The sequence below is a fragment of the Anolis sagrei genome, chromosome 2 (assembly GCF_037176765.1).
Source record: "Anolis sagrei isolate rAnoSag1 chromosome 2, rAnoSag1.mat, whole genome shotgun sequence".
Taxonomy (NCBI): domain Eukaryota; kingdom Metazoa; phylum Chordata; class Lepidosauria; order Squamata; family Dactyloidae; genus Anolis; species Anolis sagrei.
Genome location: NC_090022.1, coordinates 197,019,222 through 197,045,308, shown reverse-complemented (window position 1 = coordinate 197,045,308; position 26,087 = coordinate 197,019,222). Strand labels below are relative to the sequence as shown.

Below are 26,087 nucleotides of genomic sequence, written 5' to 3'. Positions count from 1 at the left end.
TGCTCCATCCATTTGTGTGTTCAACTTAAAGTATTGTCTTTTATGCTGTAGAAATGTACCACTATGATGTTATCTCATGGGAGAAAAATAAATACATGTTCCAAGGGCAAGGAGATTCATAGTAAACATGAGAAGTTATTTTGGAATTATTTCAGCTTCCTCTTCAGCACAGACAATTGATTGGGCCATTAATAACAGAATCCTCCTACAATTTGCATTGTTTTCCATAGTATTTTCATTGTTCTACTTATTTAAGAAGCTCAAATAGCAGGGTTTTCTGTTTTGGACACCAGAGACAATACAGGAAAATCACACACAGATACATCCTCTCAGAGCTTTTATTTTTCTAGTCAATATCAAGAATGGATTGCAGCTTAACTTCTCCACTTCATATCCTTATGTGGAGCATCACAATGATTGGAAATATAGTTGGTCTTTTAGGAAATGGATTTATCACAGTTGTTCAAGGTCACCAATGGCTTCAAAAAAGAAAGATTTTGCCTTGTGATTTCCTCTTAATTAATTTAAGCGCCTCCAGATTTGTGATGTTGATGTTGAATTCTGTGAACTATATTCTGCATTTCTTCTCCACAGAGAGGTGTCTGCCTTCTTACAAAAAGGCATATGTAACAATTTTCTGGACTTTTATGAATTTTTCTAGCCTCTGGTCTGCCACATGGCTAAGTGTTTTTTACTGTGTGAAGGTCGCTAACTTTTCCAACTGCCTCTTCCTCTGGCTGAAGCCAAGGATCAACAAGCTTGTGCCCAGGCTGCTTGGATTGTCAATAGTCATTTCCAGTATCTTCTGTTTCCCTTCACTCATTGAATATCTTGGACAAATAAGGGGTGGCAACTTGACTGTAATCTTGCCAGTGAATGCCACTCAAAATGAGCCTTATAATAAACGTTTATTTCATCTGCAGCTGACTTATACTTCCATAAATGTTTGCATAAGTATAATTGCATCCACTCTTTTGCTTGCCTCATTATGGAAGCACACAAGGAATCTGAAAAAAAGTGGTCTAGGTAGTAAGGACGTTAGCACTCAGGTTCACATGAATGTCATAATAGTGGTGCTCTCTTATGTTTTTTTTTACCTTGCATTTCTCGCTGCTTTAATTTTTGGAGTAACTAATGTTTTTAAGCCTCATAGGCCTGAAGTATTAATAACTGATATTTTAGCAACTTCATTTCCTTCCACACACTCAGTTATATTAATATTGACTAATCCCAAACTGAAAGAAATGGCTGCTCGTGTTCTGAATATTAGATAAAGTGCTCTTAAAAAAAGAGAACAGGACAGCAGATATTTGTCCAGCGAATCGTCTCAGCTAACAAGCTAATAATGTTGTCATGTCACAATACTGCCCTTTAAGATGTATTTCTCTGTATGTTTATGCTTGTATATTTAGAAGAAAATTGCTTTATTTGTATCATTTTTGGCCAAACCATAATAAATATCTGTGGCTTGTCTTCAACCTAGTGAGTTGATTTCTCTATCCTTGCATATCTGATTTAGCATATGCTTGCCAGGCATAGATCCTCTTATCTGTGGTCCTACTTATCCACTACAGAAAGATCTCAGCTAATGAGCAAAAATATTTGTGCAGAACAGAAAGAATGCAATCATAAAATTAAAACTGCCTGGCTTCAGATAGTGTCATCTTGGGATTATACTAAAAATCTATGTTGATAACAAGCATATAACAAAACTGGGAGTCACAGCCTGGACAAATGTATATTTGTCTACGAATGTGTGAAAAACAAGGAACCATTAAGAGAGTTGGCCCTAAATCCAACTCCTTGCCTAATGAAGCCAGAATCGCTCTCACCCTGTTGTCCTTCCAGCAGCAGGTTAAAACTTTTTTATTCAGATAGGCTTATAAAGATGAAGGTGTTTAAGATCTTATCAGAGCATGCTTTTAATTTTGAATATGTTTTGATCGATTTTAATTGTCAATTTTAATGCTATTTGTGTTTAATTCTGTTTTAATGTTTGCATGTTTGTATATTTCAAATTATATATGTTTTGATAGATTTAAACTGTGAAGTTTTTAGTGCTGTTCTGTTTTAATGTTTGCTTAATTGTGTATTTTGAATTGTATACTAATTCTTTTATGTGAAGCCATTTTGAGTGCCCTTTGAGAGAGATAAAGTGGGGTTAAATAAATCTAAGAAGAAGAAGAAGAAAAAGTAGTAGTAGTAGTAGTAGAAAGGCGGCCCTTTGTCATGAAGCACCTGAATGAATTCATATCTGAAATAATCCTGCCCAAAATTTATGAAAACTTAAATCCTGTATTTCATTTTAGCCTTCTGAAACTGTCAGCTAGTGTCATCAACACAATGTCTCACTGCCACCAGTCACGAGTGATGGGGATTAGCATTTTGAAATACACTTGACTATTGATTATATATTGGGAAATCTTAACACTTTATGAAGTGGAAACACTTCTCAGCACAGGAACAAGAATGAAGGGTTTCTTAAGATGTTCTAACTCAAGTACTGCTAATAAAAATCCATGTCAGATATTCAGAAAAAAGGCTCCTGTTTAGAAAGCTGGGAGGGGGCAGGATTTGTTTGCAGGGAGCAGAATGTCAAGAGAACAAGTTCTGCTATGGGTTTCTTTTTTGAGGTACAGCATGTCACAATATAATTGTAAATTCTACTGTTTTTCTTGCGTGCATCGGTGTATGTATTTGCAGATATGTCTCATCATTCCACTTTAATTGTTGGGCCAAGATGCAGAAATCTATGATATACTGTGCCAAGGGAGCCATCTGCTGAGCGAGTTGCTGAAGTTTGTGGTCAGCCACTTCCTGTATTCCTGGGCTGCCCCAGGTCAGCTTGATGTGGTCCCTAAACTCCTTGAGGATTGACCCAGCTTTTCAGGGAGCACTAGTAGTGTTTTCCGGTGTCAAGCTGCTTGGCCAGTGTGGCCTTGTGCATCCTACAGGGTCGCCACTTCCACTTGTAAAGTTTCAAGCTGCTGGTGCAATGACTGTAAATCCATGATGCTCAAAGGGTGAAAAAAGGTGTGGGCTTGTGAGAGGAGACCAACTTTTTTACCCTAGCTCTGGAACATGTATTTCACCTTACATCACATTAGAGTCCAATGATCCAATAAAAGAATGTTTATATAAAAAGCATATAAAATGGGAAAAGGACAAATCCAAAAGAGACAGCCAGGGTATAAAATGCAATACTCAAAAGAAGCCAGAGTACAGTAGCAGTAATCCAAAAATGCCAGATTAAAAACCAAAACCAAGGAATCTAAAACCACAGAACCAATCCAAAGGTATATTATCCATTGACATGAAAACAAGAACCTCTCCAAGGTAACTTCTCCAAAGGTACATAGGCATAAACAGGAGCAAGAAACAGGAATCTTGACAATATGGGAACGATAAACTTGGAATCATTAACAGGAGACCATTCCCCATTAGCAACGTTGTCTCCTCTGAAAGGCCTGAAATCAAAACCACTTATTTTGAGCCTACCCAGGCAACCATGACTTCATGTCTAACACATCTGGATTTCAAGGTCCTCCGAGAATATCTAGTTTACTTGCTTTTCACATCCTATATTCCTAGGTCTAATCTACACTCCCTTGAAAACTCCTCGGCTTCCCAAAGTTTTTTCTCAAGGGAACTTTCAATTTTCCCCATTGCCTTGGAACCAGGTGAAGAATTCAAAACATCAGCCTTGAATGCCTGCAATTCCCCCCGAACACTCACAGACTCCTTGTTTTGGAACCCATCATCCCCCTCATCCTCTGAATATTCAGAAAAATCCTCTGGTACATGCCAGACTACAAAATAAACTGATTTTTAAAATATTGGTCATTCTACTGAGTCAAAGGCTTTAAAAATATCTAGTGATATTATTCCAGCTTTTATCTCTTTTTCTTTTGTACAGTGAATTATGTTTAGTAACCTTCTTATTAAATCTGACATTTGTCTTCTTTTTATAAATACACTGTGGTCCTTTGTAATATATTTTCTTATTTTAGAGGGTAGAAAAAGGGATGTTATGTGTTTGGGTATATACGAGACATGGTTAGGTTTGGTCGGAATCTTCGTAATTCAGAATAAATTGAGAACGTTTCCCTTTTTGAAACGATTTTGATGTTTTTAAGGAAACCAGAAGTCTTTTTGCTCTTCTGCAACTTCTAACCTTCACAGGGGTGGTGGACCCATTAAGATGGTCCGCCCCAGGAGGCTTATGTATCCAGAGGGACTCCTGACGGCTCTTGGGGATTTTTCTGTCACCTCGGTTGGTGATTCTGTCGGTGCCCTGGTCTCCCACTGGAATAGTGAGTTGACTAGGGCAATAGACACGATTGCTCCGGAGCGCCCCCTCTTAAGTAGTTGAACTAAACCATCTCCTTGGTTCAACGAGGAGTTGGTGGAGCTGAAGCAAACTAAGAGGTAGCTAGAGAGCGTGTGGTGAAAAGACCCTAGCGAATCAAACCGAACACGCCTGCGCCTTTACCAAAGGGCGTATGGCGCGGCAATAGAGGCCGCACAAAATTCCTTCTATTCGGCTAATATTGTGTCTGCAAAGAACCGTCCGGTAGAGCTGTTTCGAGTAGTCAGAGGGTTGTTGAACCCCACCTCTCAGGATGGGTCCCCTGACGACTCAGCAGCTCGCTGTGAAGCTTTTGCTCAGTACTTTGCGGACAAAGTTGCTTTGATCCGTTCGGGGTTTGACACCACGTTAATGGCAGTCTCTGAGGATGTAACTCAAGCATCTGCTTGTCCAGTTTTGATGGATTCGTTTCAATCTGTTCAACTCGATGTCATCAGGGTTCTTGGGAGGCGAGGCCTACCACATGCATCCTAGGACCCTGCCCATCCTGGCTGGTCAAGGAAGCCAGAGGGGGTTTGGCAGAGCGGGTAAAGGTGGTGGTTAATGCCTCCCTTTGGGAAGGCAACATTCCAGCCAGCTTAAAACAAGCTGTTATTAAACCGCTGTTGAAAAAACCATCACTGGACCCCACTCAATTCGTCAACTTCCGGCCAGTTTCCAATCTCCCCTATTTGGGCAAAGTCCTGGAACGTGTGGTGGCCTCGCAACTCCAGGAGTTCCTGGTAGACACGGATTATCTAGATCCGGTGCAGTCTGGCTTTAGGCCAGGGCATGGTACGGAGACAGCCTTGGTCGCCTTAGTGGATGATCTTCGCCGGGAACTGGACAGGGGGAGTGTGTCTCTCTGTTGGTTCTGCTGGACCTCTCATCGGTCTTCGATACCGTCGAGCACGGTATCCTTCTGGGACGCCTCGCGGGAATGGGCCTTGGGGGTACTGCTTTGCAGTGGCTCCGGTCCTTCCTCGAGGGTCGATCCCAGAAGGTGTTGCTAGGGGACTCCTGCTCGACCCCATGGCCATTGCACTTTGGAGTCCCGTAGGACTCAATACTGTCCCCTATGTTGTTTAACATTTACATGAAGCCGTTGGGAGAGATCATCCGGAGTTTCGGGGTGTGGTGTCATCTGTACGCAGATGATGTCCAACTCTGTCACTCCTTTCCACCTGCTACTAAGGAGGCTGTTCAAGTCCTGAACCGGTGCTTGGCCGCTGTAACGGACTGGATGAGGGACAACAGATTGAAACTTAATCCAGACAAGACAGAGGTACTCCTGGTCAGTCGAAAGGCCGAACAGGGCATAGGGTTACAGCCTGTGCTGCATGGGGTTACACTCCCCCTGAAGGCGCAGGTTCACAGTTTGGGAGTGATCCTGGACTCATCGCTGAGCCTGGAGCCCCAGGTTTCAGCGGTGGTCAGGGGAGTTTTTGCACAATTAAAACTTGTGTGCCAGCTGCGCCCGTACCTTGGGAAGTCTGACTTGGCCATGGTGGTCCACGCTTTGGTTACATCCCGTTTAGATTACTGCAACGCTCTCTACGTGGGGTTGCCTATGAAGACTGCCCGGAAACTCCAACTAGTCCAACGTGCGGCAGCCAGAATGCTAACACGAGCAGGGTACAGGGAGCATACTACTCCTGTGTTGCGCCAGCTCCACTGGCTGCCAATTAGCTTCCAAGCACAATTCAAAGTGCTGGTGTTAACCTATAAAGCCCTAAACGACTCCGGCCCAGTTTACCTGTCCGAACGTATTCTCCCCTATGAACCATCTAGGTTGTTAAGATCGTCTGGAGGGGCCCTGCTCTCGGTCCCACCGGCCTCTCAGGTGCGTCTGGTGGGGATGAGGGACAGGGCCTTCTCGGTGGTGGCCCCTCGACTCTGGAACTCTCTCCCACTGGAGATCAGAACTGCCCCCTCCATTCTGTCGTTCAGAAAATGGGTGAAAACCTGGCTATGGGGTTTGGCTTTCGACGAGTGAATCAATATTTCTGTGATCGGATAGATGACAATGAATGATGGACAACGAATTCACTATGACGACTGACCATTGTTATTATGTGATTGCATTTTGCTATTATATCATTTTAATTGAAAATGTTATATGATGTTTTTAATGATTGTTTTGTGATTTTATTGTTGGAAACCGGCCCGAGTCCGCCAATAGAGGGGAGAAGACCGGTATACAAAATTGCTAAATAAATAAATAATAAATAAATTTTCTGCTATTTCTCTTATGAATTGGTAAGTGTGTCGGAAATGATTAAGCTTTCCCCCTGCTTCTGTACCCTGGCCTCTGTTCAAGCCAGAGAAGCGTTCTAAAGCGGTGTGGATGAATTCTCTTCTTTCCTTTCCCTCAAACGTCAGTCTTAAGCGAGAGAAGCAGTTTTAACCGAGGAGGATGGATCCGCGTCAGTTTAAACCAGTGTGGATGGATTCCCTTCCTTTCCTTTCCCTCCCGTGACTGTTTAAACCAGTGTGGATGGATTTAATTTCTTTCCTTTGCTTTCCGCATCAGTTTTAACCAGTGTGGATGGATTCCCTTCCTTTCCTTTCCCTCCCACGTCAGTCTTAAGCAAGAGAAGCGGTTTTAACCAGTGTGGATGGATCCGCTCAGTTTAAACCTGTGTGGATGGATTCCCTTCCTTTCCTTTACCTCCCGCATCAGTCTTAAGTAAGAGAAATGGTTTTAACTAGTGTGAATAGATCTGCATCAGTTTAAACCAGTGTGGATAGATTCCCTTCCTTTCCTTTCCCTACGACGTCAGTTTTAACCAGTGTGGATGGGTTCCCTTCCTTTCCTTTCCCTCCCACGTCAGTTTTAATCAGTGTGGATAGATTCCCTTCCTTTCCTTTCCCTCCTGTGTCAGTCTAAGCGTTGGTTTAAACCAATGTGGATGGATTCCCTTTCTGTCCTTTCCCTCCTGCTTCAGTTTTAACCAGTGTGGATTGATTCCTCTCCTTTCCTTTCCCTCCCGCGCCAGTTTAAACAAGTATGGATGGATTCCCTTCCTTTCCTTTCCCTCCCTCATCAGTTCTAACCAATGTGGATGGAATTCCTTCCTTTCCTTTCCCTCCCGCATCAGTTTAAACCAGTGTGGATGGATTCCCTTTCTTTCTTTTCCCTCCCACATCAATTTAAACCAGTGTGGGTGGATTCCCTTCCTTTCCTTTCCCTCTCGTATCAGTTTTAACCAGTGTGGATGGATTCCCTTCCTTTCCTTCCCCCCCTGCTTCAGTCTTAAGCAAGAGAAGCGGCTTTAACCAGAGTGGATGGATTTTTCCCCCTTTGCTCCCCCACTCCCCCGGCCCCAGCTTCTGGAGTAAAAGAACTACTTTCAAAGTAAAGACCACCCAATGAAACAGGAAATAACACTTCGAAACAATTAACAGAGGATTCGGAAGTCTCAGAAGCTTTGCAAAGTTTTGAACATTTTTTTCTGTGAAAATCGGAATTGACTTCAGATCCGAACTACCAGTGCCCCCTACATCCGAAATGAGTTTTGAACAATTTGTTTTTGGATCAAACATGCCTAGTATGTACTTGTACACATAATACCCCCTTTTCTACCCTCTAATATGTCTTTATTAAAGATTCCTCCCATAGTCACTCCAACATCCTCCTGCCTCTATTCTATCTTCTCCTCTTTTTCCCCTCTCCACATGGTCTTTGACCTTTTCCTGATCATTTTCCAGTTCCTCCTTTTGAAATTTTTCCATTTCTTCCTTCAATTTGTGTTGGGTTATGATGCCTTGCATTCTCATGTCTAAAGCCACTTCCATAGTCTCACTTCTCCAAAATCTTCCTGCATGCTGAATAAATCCTTATGAGTCACAAACACTTTTCTTCCGAAGGATAGTTGTGACAGGTATCAAACATTTTTCCAGGCCAAGGTTTTGTAACTTACATCTTGAATTTTTTTTCCTTCCATGTTTTGTGCCTCCTCATGGTCTTGAATGTATTATAACAAACTATCTTTCTTTTAGTAGTTCCAAACTTTTATGAAAACATTTCTTGGGAAGTCCCCTTTACGTCTCCTGGTTCTAATTCTATGTACTCGGTCTGCAGAGGGATTGGCAGAGTGGGTGAAGGTGGTGGTTAATTCCTCCTTGCAAGATTCCGGCGGGCCTAAAGGAGGCCATTATAACACCAATGTTGAAAAAACAATCACTTGATACCACTCAATTGAACAACTTTTGGGCAGTTTCTAATCCCCACCTTTTTGAGCAGTCTTGGATGTGTGGTTGCCTCACAACTCCAGGTGTTCCTGGAAGAAATGGATTATCTAGGTCTGTTGCAGTCAGGCTTCAGTCCAGGACATAGAACTGAGACAGCTTTGGTCTCCTTGGTGCACGATGTGCGCAGGAAACTTGACAGAGGGAGTGTGTCCCTGTTGGTTCTTTTGGACCTCTCAGCAGCCTTCAGCACCGTAGACCATGATATCCTTCTGGGATGCCTCACAGGAATGGGACTTGGAGGAACTGTCCTGCAGTGGCTCTGGTCCTTCCTGGAGGGCTGGTCTCAGAAGGTTTTGCTGGGGAACACCTGCTCAGCCCTGCAGCCATTGCCCTGTGGGGTCCCCCATGTTGTTTAACATCTATATAAAGCCACCGGGAGAGATCATCCAGAGTTTTGGAGTTTGATCTCATCTGTATGCAGATAACGTCCAACTCCATCACTCCTTTCCACCTGCTGCTAAGGAGGCTATCCAGCTCCTGTACTGTTGCTTGCTGGCTGTGACTGTCTAGATGAGGGTGAACAACTTGACATTGAATCCAGATAAGACAGAGGTTCTTCTGGTCAGTCAAAAGGCTGAACAGCATATAGGGTTACAGCCTGTCCTGGATGGAGTTACACTCCTCCTGAAGTCACAGGTTCACAGCTTGGGAGTTCACCTGGATTTATCGCTGAGTCTGAATTTTCAGGTTTTAGAGGAGCCAGGGGAGCTTTTCTACAATGAAAACTCGTGAGTCAGTTGTGCGCTTACCTTGAGAAGCCAGACTTGGCCACGGTGGTCAATGCTCTTGTTACATCTCACATACACTATTGCAACACGCTCTATGTGGTGCTGCCGTTGACGACTGTTTGGAAGCTCCAAGTAGTCCAATGGGTGGCAACCAGATTGCTTACTGGAGCGGCATACAGGGAGCACACAACCCCCCTGTTACCTTAGCTCCACTGGCTGCAAATTTACTACTGAGCACAATTCAAATTCAAAGCCTATAAAGCCCTGAATGGTTCCGGCCCAGCTTACCTGTCTGAACGCATCTCCCCTATGAACCAGGATGGACTTTATGATTTTCTGGGGAGGCTCTGCTTTTGGTCCCACCTCTTTTGTAGGTGTGGCTGATGGGGACGAGAGACAGGGCCTTTTCAGTGGTGGACCCTCAACTGTGGAACAACCTTCCTAGTGATGTGGGATCAGCCTACTCCCTCCTGATATTTAGAAAACAAGTAAAATCTTGGCTTATGTTTATGTTTGATGACCCAACAGTGGCGCAATGCGTTATACCAGGGGTCCCCAAACTTTTTAAACAGGGGGCCAGATTACTGTCCCTCAGACCACTGGAGGGCCGGACTATAGTTTTTTTTTAAAAAAACAATGACCAAATTCCTATGCACACTGCACATGTCTTATTTTGCTACTGTTATGAATCGTAATGTAAATGTCTGATATGCAGGATGTATTTTTGTTGTTACAATCTGAACATAAAGCTTAGTGATTAATCACAAAAACAATATGTAGTATACATTGTGAAACATTTATTTCTAATTAGAAATAAATGAAATTTTGATTTCAAGCATGTCACAGCATGTGTAACAGTCTTAATATAACAGCAGGGAATCCATGAATATGTTTACTGTTCAGCCCTCAGTGAGGACAAAACTACATAATGCGTTTGTAACTTGGGGACTGCCTGTCCAGGTTGGGTCACAGAGACGACTGTACAGAAGAATAATACCTGGCAAAGTCAATGGAAGATTAAATGTCTCTGACCTGGAATGCTAAGCAGGGCCAGTTCTGGTTAGTATTAGAGAAAGAAACTGACAAAACTATTTTTGAGTATTTCCTCTCAAAGAAAACCCTATTAAATTCATGGGGCCGCCATAAATAAAAGGAGAACTTTACACACACCCAACCATGGGCTGCTGAAAGCAATATATGAATACATAGAAAAAGATAGCTTTAGCATTTCTGAAAATAAAATTTTGTTGTTGTTCATTCGTTCAGTCGTCTCCGACTCTTCGTGACCTCATGGACCAGCCCACGCCAGAGCTCCCTGTCGGCCGTTACCACCCCCAGCTCCCTCAAGGTCAGTCCAGTCACTTCAAGGATGCCATCCATCCATCTTGTCCTTGGTCGGCCCCTCTTCCTTTTGCCTTCCACTTTCCCCAGCATAATTGTCTTCTCTAGGCTTTCCTGTCTCCTCATGATGTGACCAAAGTACTTCAACTTTGTCTCTAGTATCTTTCCCTCCAGTGAGCAGTCGGGCTTTATTTCCTGGAGGATGGACTGGTTGGATCTTCTCGCAGTCCAAGGCACTCTCAGAACTTTCCTCCAACACCACAACTCAAAAGCATCGATCTTCCTTCGCTCAGCCTTCCCTAAGGTCCAGCTCTCACATCCGTAGGTGACTACAGGGAATACCATGGCTTTGACTAGGCGGATCTTTGTTGCCAGTCTGATGTCTCTACTCTTTACTATTTTATCAAGATTGGACATTGCTCTCCTCCCAAGAACTAAGCGTCTTCTGATTTCCTGGCCACAGTCTGCATCTGCAGTAATCTTTGCACCTAGAAATACAAAGTCTGTCACGGCCTCCACGGTTTCTCCCTCTATTTTCCAGTTGTCAATCATTCTTGTTGCCATAATCTTTGTTTTTTTGACGTTTAGCTGCAACCCGGCTTTTGCGCTTTCTTCTTTCACCTTGATTAGAAGGCTCCTCAGCTCCTCCTCGCTTTCGGCCAAAATAAAATAGTTCCAATGAAAATGAGGAAAAAATGTATTTTCTGTCATTTTGAAAGTGGTTTTTTGGCATATGTAAGCATGAGTCCCCTTTCAGGGGGAGAAGGGCAGGGTATAAATATAGGAAATAAATCTATATAAATAAAAATGTAATGTTCATTTGTGGGATTAACAGAAATCAAAAACCACTGGACACTTAACAACCCAATGTATGTCCTTCACTCAAAAAAATGATTTTGACATTTGGGAGTTGTAGTTCCTGGGATTTATAATCAAAGAACATTCTTAACCCCCCCCACCCCCCGGCCAACGGTGGAATGGAACCAAACTTGGCACACAGTTCTCCCATGACCAACAGAAAATACTGGAAGGGTTTGGTGGGCAGTGTTCTTTGGTTTTGGAGTTGTAGTTTACCTACATCCAGAGATCACTGTGGACTCAAACAATGTTGGATCTGGACCAAACTTGGCCGGACCAGGCTTCTCCCTCTTTCCTTCCTTCCTTCCTTCCTTCCTTCCTTCCTTCCTTCCTTCCTTCCTTCCTTCCCCTTCCCCCTTTCTCTCCCCTTCCCTTCCATCCTTCCCTCCCTTCCTTTCCTTCCTTCTCCCATGTAGGAGGGAGCAGCCTACCGGGTGGGGACACCGGGCCAGGTGCTGCCTCCACTTGTTCTCCTGGCGCGGCTGGGAGGGAAGCAGGCGGTGCCTCGTGGCCATGGAGAACAAGAGAGCACAGCAGAAGAAGATCCACGGCCATGAGGCGCCTCCTGTTCCCCTCCCAGCCACACCAGGAGAACAAGCAGAGGTGGCGCCGGGTGGGCGTGGCCAGGCAACGCTGGCTTCCTTGGGCCGGCATCTCCCTCCCACACGGAAGGAAGGAAGGAAGAAGGAAAGGAAGGGAGGGAAGGAGGGAGGGGAAAGAAGAAGGAAGGGGAAGGGGAGAGAAAAGGGTAAGGGGAAGGAAGGAAGGAAGGAAAGAAAGAGGGAGAAGCCTGGTCCGGCGCGACCCCGCCTGAAGTCGTTCTGGAGGGAGAAAGAAAAACGGCGAGGGGCTTTGCGCCAGGCCAGGCCAGGCCAGGCCGCGCAGGCCAGATAAATGCCCTTGGCAGGCTGCATCCGGCCTGCAGGCCTTAGTTTGGGGACCCCTGCGTTATACCCTTGTGTTAGTAGGACTGAAGACTGACAGGTCAGAGGTTTGAATCCAGGGACAGCGTTGATGAGTTCCCTCTGTCAGCTCTAGCTCCCCATGAGGGGACATGAGAGATGCCTTCCACAAGGATGGTAAAAGAACAAAACATCCAGGTATCCCCTGGGCAACGTCCTTGTAAATGGCCAATACTCTCACACTAGAAGCGACTTGCAGTTTCCCAAGTCACCTTTGACATGAAAAAAAGTTTGTTGTCTCAACAAATTGTGCCAAGTTGTAAGCCAATATGAATCTTCCTTGAGTGTGAGATAGGGTGGAACAGAAATGTGGTAAATAAACAAACAAAAATGAATAAATAAAGGTTGATTTATCCCAAACTTTAAAGGGGTCATTGAAAGTGATGCATTGTTAAGTCCGGACTAAAATTAGGGGCACATTTGATGTCGCTATGACACTTTAGAAACAACCTTTCCTAGGGAAGTATTAAAGTTTTTTTGTTGCTCCATCCATTTGTGTGTTCAACTTAAAGTATTGTTTTTTATGCTGTAGAAATGTACCACTATGGTGTTATCTAATGGGAGAAAAATAAATACATTTTCCAAGGGCAAGGAGATTCATTGTAAACATGAGAAGTTCTTTTGGAATTATTTCAGCTTCCTCTTCAGCGCGGACAATTGATTGGGCCATTAATAACAGAATCCTCCTGCAATTTGCATTGTTTTCCATAGTATTTTCATTGTACTAGCTATTTAGGAAGCTCAAAATAATAGGAAAATCACACACAGATACATCCTCTCAGAGCTTTTCTTTTTCTAGTCAATATCAAGAATGGATTGCAGCTTAACTTCTCCACCTCATATCCTTATGTGGAGCATCACAATAATTGGAAACATAGCTGCCCTTTTAGGAAATGGATTCATCACAGTTGTTCAAGGTCACCAATGGCTTCAAAAAAGAAAGATTTTGCCTTGTGATTTCCTCTTAATTAATTTAAGCACCTCCAGATTTGTGATGCTGATGTTGAATTCTGTGAACTATATTCTGTATTTCACCTCCACAGAGAGGTGTCTGTATTTTTATAAAATAGCATATGTAATGGTTATCTGGACTTTTATGAATTTGGCCAGCCTCTGGTCTGCCACATGGCTAAGTGTTTTCTACTGTGTGAAGGTTGCTAACTTTACCAACTGCCTCTTCCTCTGGCTGAAGCCAAGGATCAACAAGCTTGTGCCCAGGCTGCTTGGATTGTCAATAGTCATTTCCAGTATCTTCTGTGTTCCTCCACTCACTGAATATCTTGGACAAATAAGGGGTATCAACTTGACTGTAATCTTGCCAGTGAATGCCAGCCAAAATGAGCCTTATAAGGAAGATTTATTTCATCTGCAGCTGACTTATACTTCCATAAATGTTTGCATAAGTATAATTGCATCCATTATGGAAGCACACAAGGAATCTGAAAAAAAGTGGTCTAGGTGGTAAAGACCTTAGCACTCAGGTTCACTTGAATGTCATAATAGTGGTGCTCTCTTGTCAGCCATTGCAGGGGAGGAGGCGACCCCTCAGAAATGGCCTAACGATCCCCGTAGGGGTCGGGACCCCCAGGTTGAGAAACACTGCTCTAATATGTGTTTATTAAAGATTCCTCCCATAATCACTTCAACAGCCTCCTGCGTCTATTCTATCTCCCTCTCCTCTTTTTCCCCATCTCCACGGGGTCTTTGACCATTTCCTGATCATTTTCCAGTTCCTCCTTTTGAAATTTTTCCATTTCTTCCTTTGATTTGTATTGAGTTATGATGCCTTGCATTCTCATGTCTAAAGCCACTTCCATAGTCTCACATCTTCCTTCATGCTGAATAAGAGTGGAAATCCCTATGAGTCACGAACACTTTTCTTCTGAAGAATAGTTGTGACAGGTATCAAACTTTTCCTTCAGGCCAAGGTTTCGTAACTTCAATCTTGGAAAAAAAAACCCTTTTCCTTCCATGTTTCATGCCTCCTCATGATCTCTAATGTATTATAACAAACTATTTATTTCTTTACTTATTTATTTACTTTACTTATATACCGCTTTTCTCAGCCCTCAGGCGACCCAAACCAGTGAACAACATCAATACAAAACACCATGAGACAAGTATAGGGCAATTAAAAACAATTGTAACATAAATCATTAAACATCCCTATAATAATCATTAGCGCCTCAACAGTAAAATCAGAATCCAGTCTCATCATCCATTATTCCGTATTCCTATGTTCAATTACACTGTTTAATCAAATGCTTGTTCGAACAGCCAGGTCTTCACTTTCCTCCGAAACGCCAGCAGGGAGGGGGCCGAGCTGATATCTGCAGGCAGGGCATTCCACAGCTGAGGGGCCACCACTGAGAAGGCCCTGTCTCTCGTCCCCGCCAAGTGTGCCTGTGATGCAGGCGGGACAGAGAGCAGGGCCTCCCCAGATGATCTTAGTGTCCTAGCCGGTTCATAGGAGGAGATGCATTCGGAGAGGTAAGTAGGGCCAGAACCGTTTAGGGCTTTATAGGCTAATGCCAGCACTTTGAATTGTGCCCGGTAGCAAACTGGCAGCCAGTGGAGCTGGCGCGACAGAGGAGTAGTATGTTCCCTGAGTGCCGCTCCTGTTAGCAACCTGGCTGCCGAACGCTGGACTATTTGAAGCTTCCGAGCAGTCTTCAAAGGCAACCCCACATAGAGAGTGTTGCAGTAGTCTATACGGGATGTAACCAGAGCATGGACTACCGTGGCCAAGTCAGACTTCCCAAGGTACGGGCGCAGCTGGCGCACAAGTTTTAACTGTATGAATGCTCCCCTGGTCACCGCTGAAACCTGGGGAACTATCTTTCTTGTAGTAGTTCCAAAATTTTATGAAAACATTTCTTGGGAACTCCCTTATACATGTCCTGGTTCTAATTCTATGTACTTGGTCTATAGGGGGATTGGCAGAGTGGATGAAGGTGATGGTTAATTCCTCCTTGAAATATTCTGGTGGGCCTAAAGGAGGCCATCATAAGACCATTGTTGAAAAAACCAATCACTGGACACCACTCAATTGAACAACTTTTAGCCAGTTTCCAATCCCCCCTTTTTTGGGCAGTCTTGGAATGTGTGGTTGCCTCACAACTCCAGGTGTTCTTGGAAGAAACAGATTATCTAGATCTGTTGCAGTCAGGCTTCAGACCAGGACATAGAACTGAGACAGGCCTCCTTGGTGCACAATGTGCGCAGGGAACTTGACAGAGGGAGGGAGTGTGTCCCTGTTGGTTCTTTTGGACCTCTCAGCAGCCTTCAAAACCGTAGACCATGGTATCCTTCTGGACGCCACACAGCAATGGGACTTGGAGGAACTGTCCTGCAGTGGCTCTAGTCCTTCCTGGAGGGCAGGTCTCAGAAGGTGTTGCTGGGAAACACCTGCTCGGCCCGGCAGCCATTGCCCCGTGGGGTCCCCCATGTTTTTAACATCTACATAAAGCCACAGGGAGAGATCATCCAGAGTTTTGGAGTTCGATGTCATCTGTATGCAGATAACGTCCAACTCCATCACTCCTTTCCACCTGCTGCTAAGGAGGCTGTCCAGGTCCTGAACTGGTGCATGCTGGCTGTGACTGTCTAGATGAGGGTGAACAACTTGAAATTGAATCCAGACAAGACAGAGGTTCTTCTGGTCAGTCAAAAGGCTGACCAGCATATAGGATTACAGCCTGTCCTGGATGGAGTTACACTCCTCCTGAAGTCACAGGTTCACAGCTTGGACGTTCACCTGGATTTATTGCTGAGCTTGAAATCTCAGGTTTTAGCAGTAGCCAGGGGAGCTTTTCCACAATGGAAACTCATGCGCCAGTTGTGCCCATACCTTGAGAAGCCAGAGTTGGCCACGGTGGTCCATGCTCTTGTTACATCTCATACAAACTACTGCAACACACTCTATGTGGTGCTGCCTTTGAAGACTGTTCGGAAGCTCCAAGTAATCCAATCGGTGGCAGCCAGATTGCTTACTGGAGTGGCATACAGGGAGCACACAACCCCTGTTACTTTAGCTCCACTTGCTGCCAATTTACTACCGAACACAGCTCCACTTACCAATTTACTACCGAGCACAATTCAAATTCAAAGCCTATAAAGCCCTGAATGGTTCCACCCCAGCTTACCTGTCTGAACGCATCTCCCCTATGAACCAGGATGGATGTTAAGATTTTCTGGGGAGGCTCTGCTTTTGGCCCCACTTCTTTTGTAGGTGTGGCCGATAGGGACGAGAGACAGGGCCTTCTCAGTGGTGGGCCCTCAACTGTGGAACACCCTTCCTAGTGATGTGAGACTAGCCTACTCCCTCCTGACATTTAGAAAACAAGTAAAATCTTGGCTTATGTTTATGTTTGATGACCCAACAGTGGCGCAATGCGTTAAACCCTTGTGCTAGCAGGACTGAAGATTGACAGGTCTGAGGTTTGATTCTGGGGACAGCGCTGATGAGCTCCCTCTGTCAGCTCTAGCTCCCCATGTGGGGGCATGAGAGATGCCTCCCACAAGAATGGTAAAAGAACAAAACATCCAGGTGTCCCCTGGGCAATGTCCTTGCAATCGGCCAATACTCTCACACCAGAAGCGACTTGCAGTTTCTCAAGCCACCTTTGACATTAAAAAAAAAGTTTGATGTTGCATTGAATTGTGCCAAGTTGTAAGCCGATATGAATCCCCCTTGGGTGTGAGATAGGGTGGGATAGAAATATGGTAAATAAATAAATAAATAAATAAATAAATAAATAAGGTTTGATTTATCCCAAACTTTAAAGCGGTCATCCAAGGTGATGCATTGTTATGTCCGGACTAAAATTAGAGGCACATTTGATGTTGCTATGACACTGTAGAAAAAAACCTTTCCTAGGGAAGGATTAAAGCTTTAATGTTGCTCCATTAATTTGTGTGTTCAATTTAAAGTATTGTCTTTTATGCTGTAGAAATGTACCACTATGGTGTTAGCTAATGGGAGAGAAATAAATGTTCCAAGAGCAAGGAGATTCATATTAAACATGAGAAGTTATTTTGGAATTATTTAAGCATCCTCCAGCACTGACAATTGATTGGGCCATTAATAACAGAATCCTCCTACAATTTGCATTGTTTTTCATAGTATTTTCATTGTTCTAGTTATTTAAGAAGCTCAAAATAGGAGCGTTTTCTATGTTAGACATCAGACAGAAGCCAGGAAAATCACACACAGATACATCCTCTCAGAGCTTTCCTTTTTTTAGTCAATATCAAGAATGGATTGCAGCTCAACTTCTTCACTTCATATCCTTATGTGGAGCATCAAAATAATTGGAGACATTGTTGCCCTTTTAGGAAATGGATTTATTTCAGTTGTTCAAGGTCACCAATGGCTTCAAAAAAGAAAGATTTTGCCTTGTGATTTCCTCTTAATTAATTTAAGCACCTCCAGATTTGTGATGCAGCTTTCGAGTTTTGTGGGCCATATTCTGTATTTCACCTCCACAGAGAGGTGTCTGTCTTCTTATAAAAACGTATATGGAACAATTATCTGGACTTTTATGAATTTGGCCAGCCTCTGGTCTGCCACATGGCTAAGTGTTTTCTACTGTGTGAAGGTTGCTAACTTTACCAACTGCCTCTTCATCTGGCTGAAGCCAAGGATCAACAAGCTTGTGCCCAGGCTGCTTGGAATGTCAATAGTCATTTCCAGTATCTTCTGTGTTCCTTCAGTTATTGAATATCTTGGACAATTAAGGGGTAGCAACTTGACTGTAATCTTGCCTGTAAACGTCAGCCAAAATGAGCCTTATAATAAACATTTATTTCATCTGCAGCTGACTTATACTTCCATAAATGTTTGCATAAGTATAATTGCATCCACTCTTTTGCTTGCCTCATTATGGAAGCACACAAGGAATCTGAAGAAAAGTGGTCTAGGTAGTAAAGACGTTAGCACTCAGGTTCACATGAATGTCATAATAGTGGTGCTCTCTTATATCTTTTTTTACCTTGTATTTCTCACTGCTTTAATAATTGGAGTAACTAATGTTTTTAAGTCTCATAGTCCTGAATCATCAATAATTGAAATTTTGGCAATTTCATTTCCTTCCACACACTGCATTATATTAATATTGACTAATCCCAAACTGAAAGAATTAGCTGCTCGCATTCTGAATATTAGGTAAATTGCTATCTAAAACAGAGAGTAGGACAGCAGATATGTGTTCTTTGAGTGTGTGTCCAGCTAATGGTCTCAGATAGTGAGCTAATAATGTTGTCGAGCCACAATACTGCCCTTCTTAAGACATGTTTCTCTGTATGTTTATGCTTGTACATTTTGAAGCAAATTGCTTTATTTATTTATTTATTTGCATCCTTTATTTGACTTCTCTGTCCTGGTCTATCTGGTTTAGTATACACTAGCCAAGCATGGATCCTCTTACCTGTGGTCCTACTTATCCACTCAATAAGATCTCAGCTAATGAGCAAAAATATCTGTGCAGAATAGAAGGAATGCTTTTATAAAATTAAAACTGCCTGGCTTCAGATAGTGTCATCTTGGGATTATGCTTTAAATCTATGTCAATAAGAAGAATAAATTGGATGTTTGTAGCTCTGGGACTGCCTGTACTGAATATCCCTTGAAAACTTTAGTTTAGTTTTCATGAATTCACCTAGAAAGAATTGCTGTAATCTGCTTGGATGTAAAAGGCCATAAAAGTTGTTCCTAATGTAAATTGTCCCCTGGGAAACAATTTAGGCCTCAAAGAGCACTGAAAGCAACTATATGACCCAACTAAATCTGAAGAGGTCTAGGGGCAGAGAATGTCCAATATACATTTCTGAAGTAATAGAAATAATACCAATAAGAGATATAGCCTGGCAGTCTGAAATCCTATTCAGAACCCAACTGGCATGTCACCCAGAGGATCTTGTCATCAGATGCCCTTAGACCAGCAGTGGCGTATATATACATTATATGAACCTATAAACACAGCTCCATTAGGAATACGAGTGTGCATGCCTTTGTCCTGTAGTAATCCTTTTATGAATTGACCCTGGATTGTTATCTAAAATTCTATTTAGACCCCAGGAAATGATTCCTTGAATTCCATAATCCCCTCACAATTGACTGGTAGATGTGAGGGGAGCACATGATGAACTTATGTCAGATCACCTGGATCTTTTTTCCTGCATCCCTTGATAAGATCAGGGTTGTCAGTGGGAAAGACCAATCTCCCATACTTCAAGACAGCACCATCCTCACAACACTCATTGAAATGGTCATCACCTTCAAGCACCTATTGTGCACTCTGGGTTAACCCCATTGTATCAACTGGAGCCAAACCATAAAGTCCATCATAGCCCCACTGGCAATTCCTATACCACATGCCTTTCTGATCATGCCCCTCTCACAGATGGATCAACAAAAAAACAAAACAAAACCTGACAACTCTCCAATGATGGTTTATTGAATTTCCTGTCCCAATGAAGAGTCAACTAGCAATGATGCCAGGTGGAATCCAGAGTCATTCAGGATGAGAGTCCTAACCACTGTCTTCACTTCTTCATCAGCTCAGCCTAAAACATTTTTAATAAGAGAAAATGAAAGCTTGTTGACAGATAGACAGAATGTACTGAAAGAAAGATTATGTAAAAAGTGATGTATTTGTCTTTTCTGAAAGTTGATTAAAATAAATTCTAGGGTACACATAACTTTTGACTTACCCTTATCTATTGGATGTGCACTGGAGTGTACACAGACTGTGTTTTAGTGATCACCATGGCATAAAAAAGAATAACCGAAGATAAATGATTAAACCTATTCATCTCAATCTACTTTTTCTTAAGATAAATGATACTAGTCTACAAATAACCAAGTTGTTTACCTGGAAAAACGGTTATTTCATATCAGTCACATGATGCCAGGTTGCATGTTTAGTAACACAATTTTCCTGAGTTTTGCATTGAACTCTATAGCATGATTTGACTGTTTCAAATGAACTAAACAGCAGTGATCTCTATTATTTCATTGTTGCAAATGAACTAAAGAGCAGTGTTTTCTATCAGACATCCAGCAGAAGCCTAGAGAATACAATGCGATATTTCCTTTCACTTCATTTCCCCAAAAAGCAGCAGTAGCAATCATCAAAATGCCTATAGTTGAAATCATTTTTTGACCATTTTTGAAATTGTGTCTTTTATTGGTATTTTGGAAAATGGATTTATTATAGTTGTGAATGGACACCAATGGTTCCAAAACAGGAAGATGATCCCTTGTGATTTCCTTCTGACCAGCCTGAGTTCCTCCAGGTTTATCATTCAGTTGGGTTTTCTGATATACCACATTTTGTACTTCACTCTAAATATTAATTTACAGCTTTTCTTGGGGGATGTTATTTTCTTTTGGTGGATGTTTTTCAACACGATCAGCAACTGGTGTGCCACGTGGCTGAGTGTTTTCTATTGTGTAAAGGTTGCCAACGTTGCCAACCCCCTCTTCCTCTGGCTGAAAGCAAGGATCAATGTGCTTGCACCCAGGCTGCTTGGACTGTCCGTAGCCATTTTCACAGTCTCTTGTCTTCCTTCACTTGTTGATTATTTTGGACACACAAAGTGGTACAATCTGACAGAGACTCTGCCGGAAAATGCCAGCCAAATAGATATTTATGACATTGCTCTCATTATTTTTCTTCCCATGCAATTTTCTTTTTATGTCATAAATTTGTGTGTAAGTACAATTGCATCCATTCTTCTGCTTGTCTCTTTGTGGAGACACACAAGAAATCTCAAGAAAAGCGGTGTTGGTGTTAAGGACTTCAGCACTCAGGTCCACATTAAAGTCATGGCATTTTTGTTGTTCTGGTTTTTCTTCTACTTCATAGATTTCATTGCTCTGATCATTTATGCTGACTTCCTTAATAATATGAATAAGACTGGGAGAGTTCTAGGACTACTTCTTGGCATCTGGATGTCTGCGTTTCCTTCTGCACACTCTATTATATTAATATTAACCAATCCTAAACTGAAAAAAATGTATACTTGCATCATAAAAATTATGTATGCTCACATCGTGAACGTTAGACACAATGATTCATAGTATGAAAAAAGGGCAGCAGAGCGCAGTGAAGACATTCCACATCTAGATCACCAATCAATCACCAGAATTAATTACTATTAAGGATCACTAGGGACGGTGGTACACAATTAATACAATTATAAGACTGACATTGCTCCTCCCAGAAACCTGCACTCTCGGAATGTCTGGCTTTTCTCCTTAAATCTGATATAAGATACATACTAGATATTTGTTAGTACCCACCAGAGTCCTAATCCAACAAATAATGAATCTGTAAAAGAGTACATATAAGGTGGGCCTATAATTTTGAACAAATGGACGTAGGGGGAAAATGTGGGGTAAAGATATACAATTTAGTTTGAATGGTAATTTAAAAGAAAATATGTAACAATTGGAAACAATTTATGTACATTTTGAGCAATAGGAAATCTAATCATCTATATATATAAATTTGTTAAGGGCATCCAACGAGGAAACAAAACTCAAAAACCCCCCAATGAAAATTAACCAAAATTTCCATGCCCATAACACAACCCACAAGGTAAAAACATATCTACTCAAAATGAAAAACAACACAACAACACACTCACAAAACGGCAAAACAACACAACTCAAAAATCCCCCAACGAAACTTAACCAAAATTCCCATGCCCATAACACAACCCACAAGGTACAAACATATCTACTCAAAATGAAAAACAACACAACAACACACTCACAAAACGGCAAAACAACACAACTCAAAAATCCCCCAATGAAACTTAACCAAAATTCCCATGCCCATAACACAACCCACAAGGTACAAACATATCTACTCAAAATGAAAAACAACACAACAACACACTCACAAAACGGCAAAAGAACAAAACTCAAAAATCCCCCAACGAAACTTAACCAAAATTCCCATGCCCATAACACAACCCACAAGGTACAAACATATCTACGCAAAATGAAAAACAACACAACAACACACTCACAAAACGGCAAAACAACACAACTCAAAAATCCCCCAACGAAACTTAACCAAAATTCCCATGCCCATAACACAACCCACAAGGTACAAACATATCTACTCAAAATGAAAAACAACACAACAACACACTCACAAAACGGCAAAAGAATAAAACTCAAAAAAAACCCAATGAAACTTAACCAAAATTCCCATGCTCATAACACAACCCACAAGGTACAAACATATCTACTCAAAATGAAAAAAAACACAACACACTCAAAATGGCAAAAAAACAAAACTCAAAAAGCCCCCAACGAAACTTAACCAAAATTCCCATGCCCATAACACAACCCACAAGGTACAAACATATCTACTCAAAATGAAAAACAACACAACAACACACTCACAAAACGGCAAAACAAGAAAACTCAAAAATCCCCCAACGAAACTTAACCAAAATTCCCATGCCCATAACACAACCCACACGGTACAAACATATCTACTCAAAATGAAAAACAACACAACAACACACTCACAAAACGGCAAAAGGATAAAACTCTAAAAAAAACCAACGGAACTTAACCAGAATTCCCATGCTCATAACACAACCCACAAGGTACAAACATATTACTCAAAATGAAAAACAACACAACAACACACTCAAAACGGCAAAAAAACCCTAAAAAAAACCCCAACGAAACTTAACCAAAATTCCCGTGCACATAACACAACCCACAAGGTACAAACGTATCTACTCAAAATGAAAAACAACACAACAACACACTCACAAAACGGCAAAACAACTGAGCATGCGCATTGGCACCCAGCCGCAAGTTCCCTGGCGCACGCACATGCCCTTCCGGCCAACGTTCCCTCTGCGAAAACCATGCCCACTCCAAGCCCCGCCACGCTGCTTCCCGCACACACACACACCCCTGCCGCACACACACACACACAACCCCACACTCCATCACTCCCCCCGCTGCCACACGCACACACGCAACCCCACTCCCCCGCCGCCGCACACACACACGCAACCCCACGCTCCATCACTCCCCCCGCCGCCGCACGCACACACGCAACCCCACTCCCCCGCCGCTGCACACACACACACACAACCCCACGCTCCATCACTCCCCCCCGCCGCCGCACACACACACGCTACCCCACGCTCCATCACTCCCCCTGCCGCTGCACACACACACACAACCCCACGCTCCATCACTCCCCCAGCCCAATCTTTCCTCCTTTTACTTCACGCCCCCTCCAAACCCCACCCCGCCCCTTCCCGCCCTGTCAAAATCTAGGAAAGACAGGAAGGAAAGAAGGAAGAAAGAGAAAGGGAGGTAAAGAAAAAGGGGGAAGGAAGGAAAGTTAGAGAAAGAAGGAAGAAGAAAAGGAAAGAAAAGGAAAGATGGAAGGAAAGAAAAGAGAGACAGCAGAAAAGAAAGAAAAAGGGGGAAGGAAGGAAAGAGATAGAGAAAGAAGAGGAGAAGGAAAGATGGGAGGGAAGGAAGGAAGGAAGGAAGGAAGGAAGGAGGGAAAGAAGGAGAGAAAGAGGGAAGATTGGCCACAGCAACACGTGGCGGGTAAAGGTTGTTATTTCTATTATTATTATTATGCTATTGTTCCTCTGAGACCCTTTTAGGGGGAATGGGAGAGGTGTCAGGTCCCAGAGGCAATGCATTGCATTATTGTTATTGTTATGATGGTGGTAAAATAAAAGGAAATAAAAAGTGAAAGAAGGAAGCAAACAGGGAGGGAAGAAAGGCAAAGGAAGAAAGGAGGAGGGAATGAAGGAAAGAGAGAAGGATGAAACCAAGTAGTGAAAGAAAGAAAGAGGTAGACAAGGAAGAAAGGAGAGAAAGGGGGAGGAAAAGGGGGAAGGAATAGGTAGGTACCTCTCTTTCATAATAGTCCAGATATCTACCTCAACTTTGATAAGTTTTACTATAGGCCACAGCAATGCGTGGCAGGGCACAGCTAGTATATATATATCTGTGGAATGTCCAGGATGAGAGGAAGAACATTTGTCTGTGTAAAGCAAGTGTGCATGTTGCAGTTAGCAAGCTTGAATAGCATCGAGTAGCCAGGAAGTTGCAAAGTCAATCAGTGAGTGTATCTGCATAGAGATAGCCTCACTGTTATTGCCTGAAGATATCCTTTGTTTGAGGGGTGTTAACTGGCAATTTGATTGTTAACCGTCTGGAGTTCCCTGTTTTTCAGTGATGTACATTATTTTATTTTTTAAAGTATTTTTATTGAGAATAAAATTTGCTCACAGGAGTGGAGCATAATTGGAAAGAATATTGGTGGATATTGAGATAAAAAAGTGATATGGATACATAAAAAGTGGGGGAACAATGTGCTCAGGAAAGTTGCAAAGGGGAGAAAAGCAAGGAGAGGGGAAAAAACAAAAAAAAAGGAAAAAAAGGGGGGGGGGAAAGAAGGAACAAAGAAACCCCAAGAAACTTCCAGGTCACACAGGGTCAGCGTAAATCATCTTATTCCTCAGACTTTGAGTCTTTTTTCTCTTCTTATCCTTATGTCTTCGGTCTGGTAGAGATGCATTCTCTCATTTCTTTCACAGCTTAAGGATGTGGATTCCTTTGTTTTCCTTTTCTAGGAATTCTAAGAATTTTTTCCCAATTCGTTGTATTAGTTTTAACATTGCTTTGTGTTAGTCTTTGGGTAAGTAAGTCCATATTCATAATGTCTAAGGTTTTCAGAATTCATTGTTCTATCGTGGGGGTCTCTTGGGATTTCTATAACTGGGCTAATTTTATTCTCGCTGCTGTTATTAAATAGAACAATATTTTATTTGTGTTCTTATCCATACCAAAATTTGTAATACCTAACAAAATATTCAGGTTTAAAGTCACATTTCTTTTTAGATCTGATGCCAGAAGCTCTTGACTTTCTTACATTTCCTCCACATGTGGATAAAGTTTCCTGTATGTTTGCCACACTTCCAACTTTTCCCATCCGTTCTTCCTTTATTAAATTTAGCTAACTGTGCTGGTGTTAAGTACCACCTATAGAATAACTTATACCAGTTTCTTTGAATTCAATTGAATATGTAAATTTTAGCTTCCTTGTCCAAATCTCTTCCCATTCTGATAGTGTACATTATTTACTGTCTTTATTCTGGTGGTTTTTTAATATTGGTAACAAGATTTTGTTCATTTTCATGGTTTTCTCTTTTTTGTTGAAATTGTTCACATGCTTGTGGATGTCAATGGCTTTTCTGTGTAGTCTGACATTATGGTTGTCAGAGTGGTCTAGATTTTCTGTGTTCTCAAATAATATTTTGTGTCCAGGTTGGTTCATCAAGTGCTGTGCTATAGCGGACTTCCCTAATTGGCTTAGTCTGCAGTGCCTTTCATGTTCTTTGATTTGTGTCTGGGCGCTGCACTTGGTGGTCCCTATGTAGACCACCAATTACATGGTATATGGTAGTCTTCTGTTAGAGGATCCCTCTTATCCTTTGCTGAATGTAGCATTTGTTAAATTTTCTTGATATGGCTGTAGATTGTTTATAGGTTGTGTTTCTTCATTAGCTTTCCCAATCAGTCAGTAG

At 42.4% G+C, this 26,087-nt stretch overlaps 3 protein-coding genes and 1 pseudogene across 3 annotated transcripts; all 4 read left to right on the top strand.

Annotated features, from left to right (window-relative positions):
• Positions 1–362: 362 nt before the first annotated feature.
• LOC132765428 (taste receptor type 2 member 10-like) lies at positions 363–1,274 on the top strand. The gene has a single exon (XM_060759716.2). It carries the CDS (start codon positions 363–365, stop codon positions 1,272–1,274), a length of 912 nt encoding a protein of 303 aa, XP_060615699.2.
• Positions 1,275–13,302: 12,028 nt separating this feature from the next.
• Positions 13,303–14,113, top strand: LOC132766494 (taste receptor type 2 member 60-like; annotated as a pseudogene).
• Positions 14,114–17,749: 3,636 nt separating this feature from the next.
• Positions 17,750–18,661, top strand: LOC132766495 (taste receptor type 2 member 7-like). Its single transcript, XM_060760848.2, has one exon. It carries the CDS (start codon positions 17,750–17,752, stop codon positions 18,659–18,661), a length of 912 nt encoding a protein of 303 aa, XP_060616831.2.
• Positions 18,662–20,661: 2,000 nt separating this feature from the next.
• Positions 20,662–21,576, top strand: LOC132765429 (taste receptor type 2 member 119-like; the record flags this gene model as incomplete). The annotated part of the gene is made up of 1 exon (XM_060759717.2): positions 20,662–21,576. A coding segment is annotated over one exon (915 nt), but the record flags the coding sequence as incomplete, so codon positions are not given.
• Between the last annotated feature and the right edge of the window lie 4,511 nt (positions 21,577–26,087).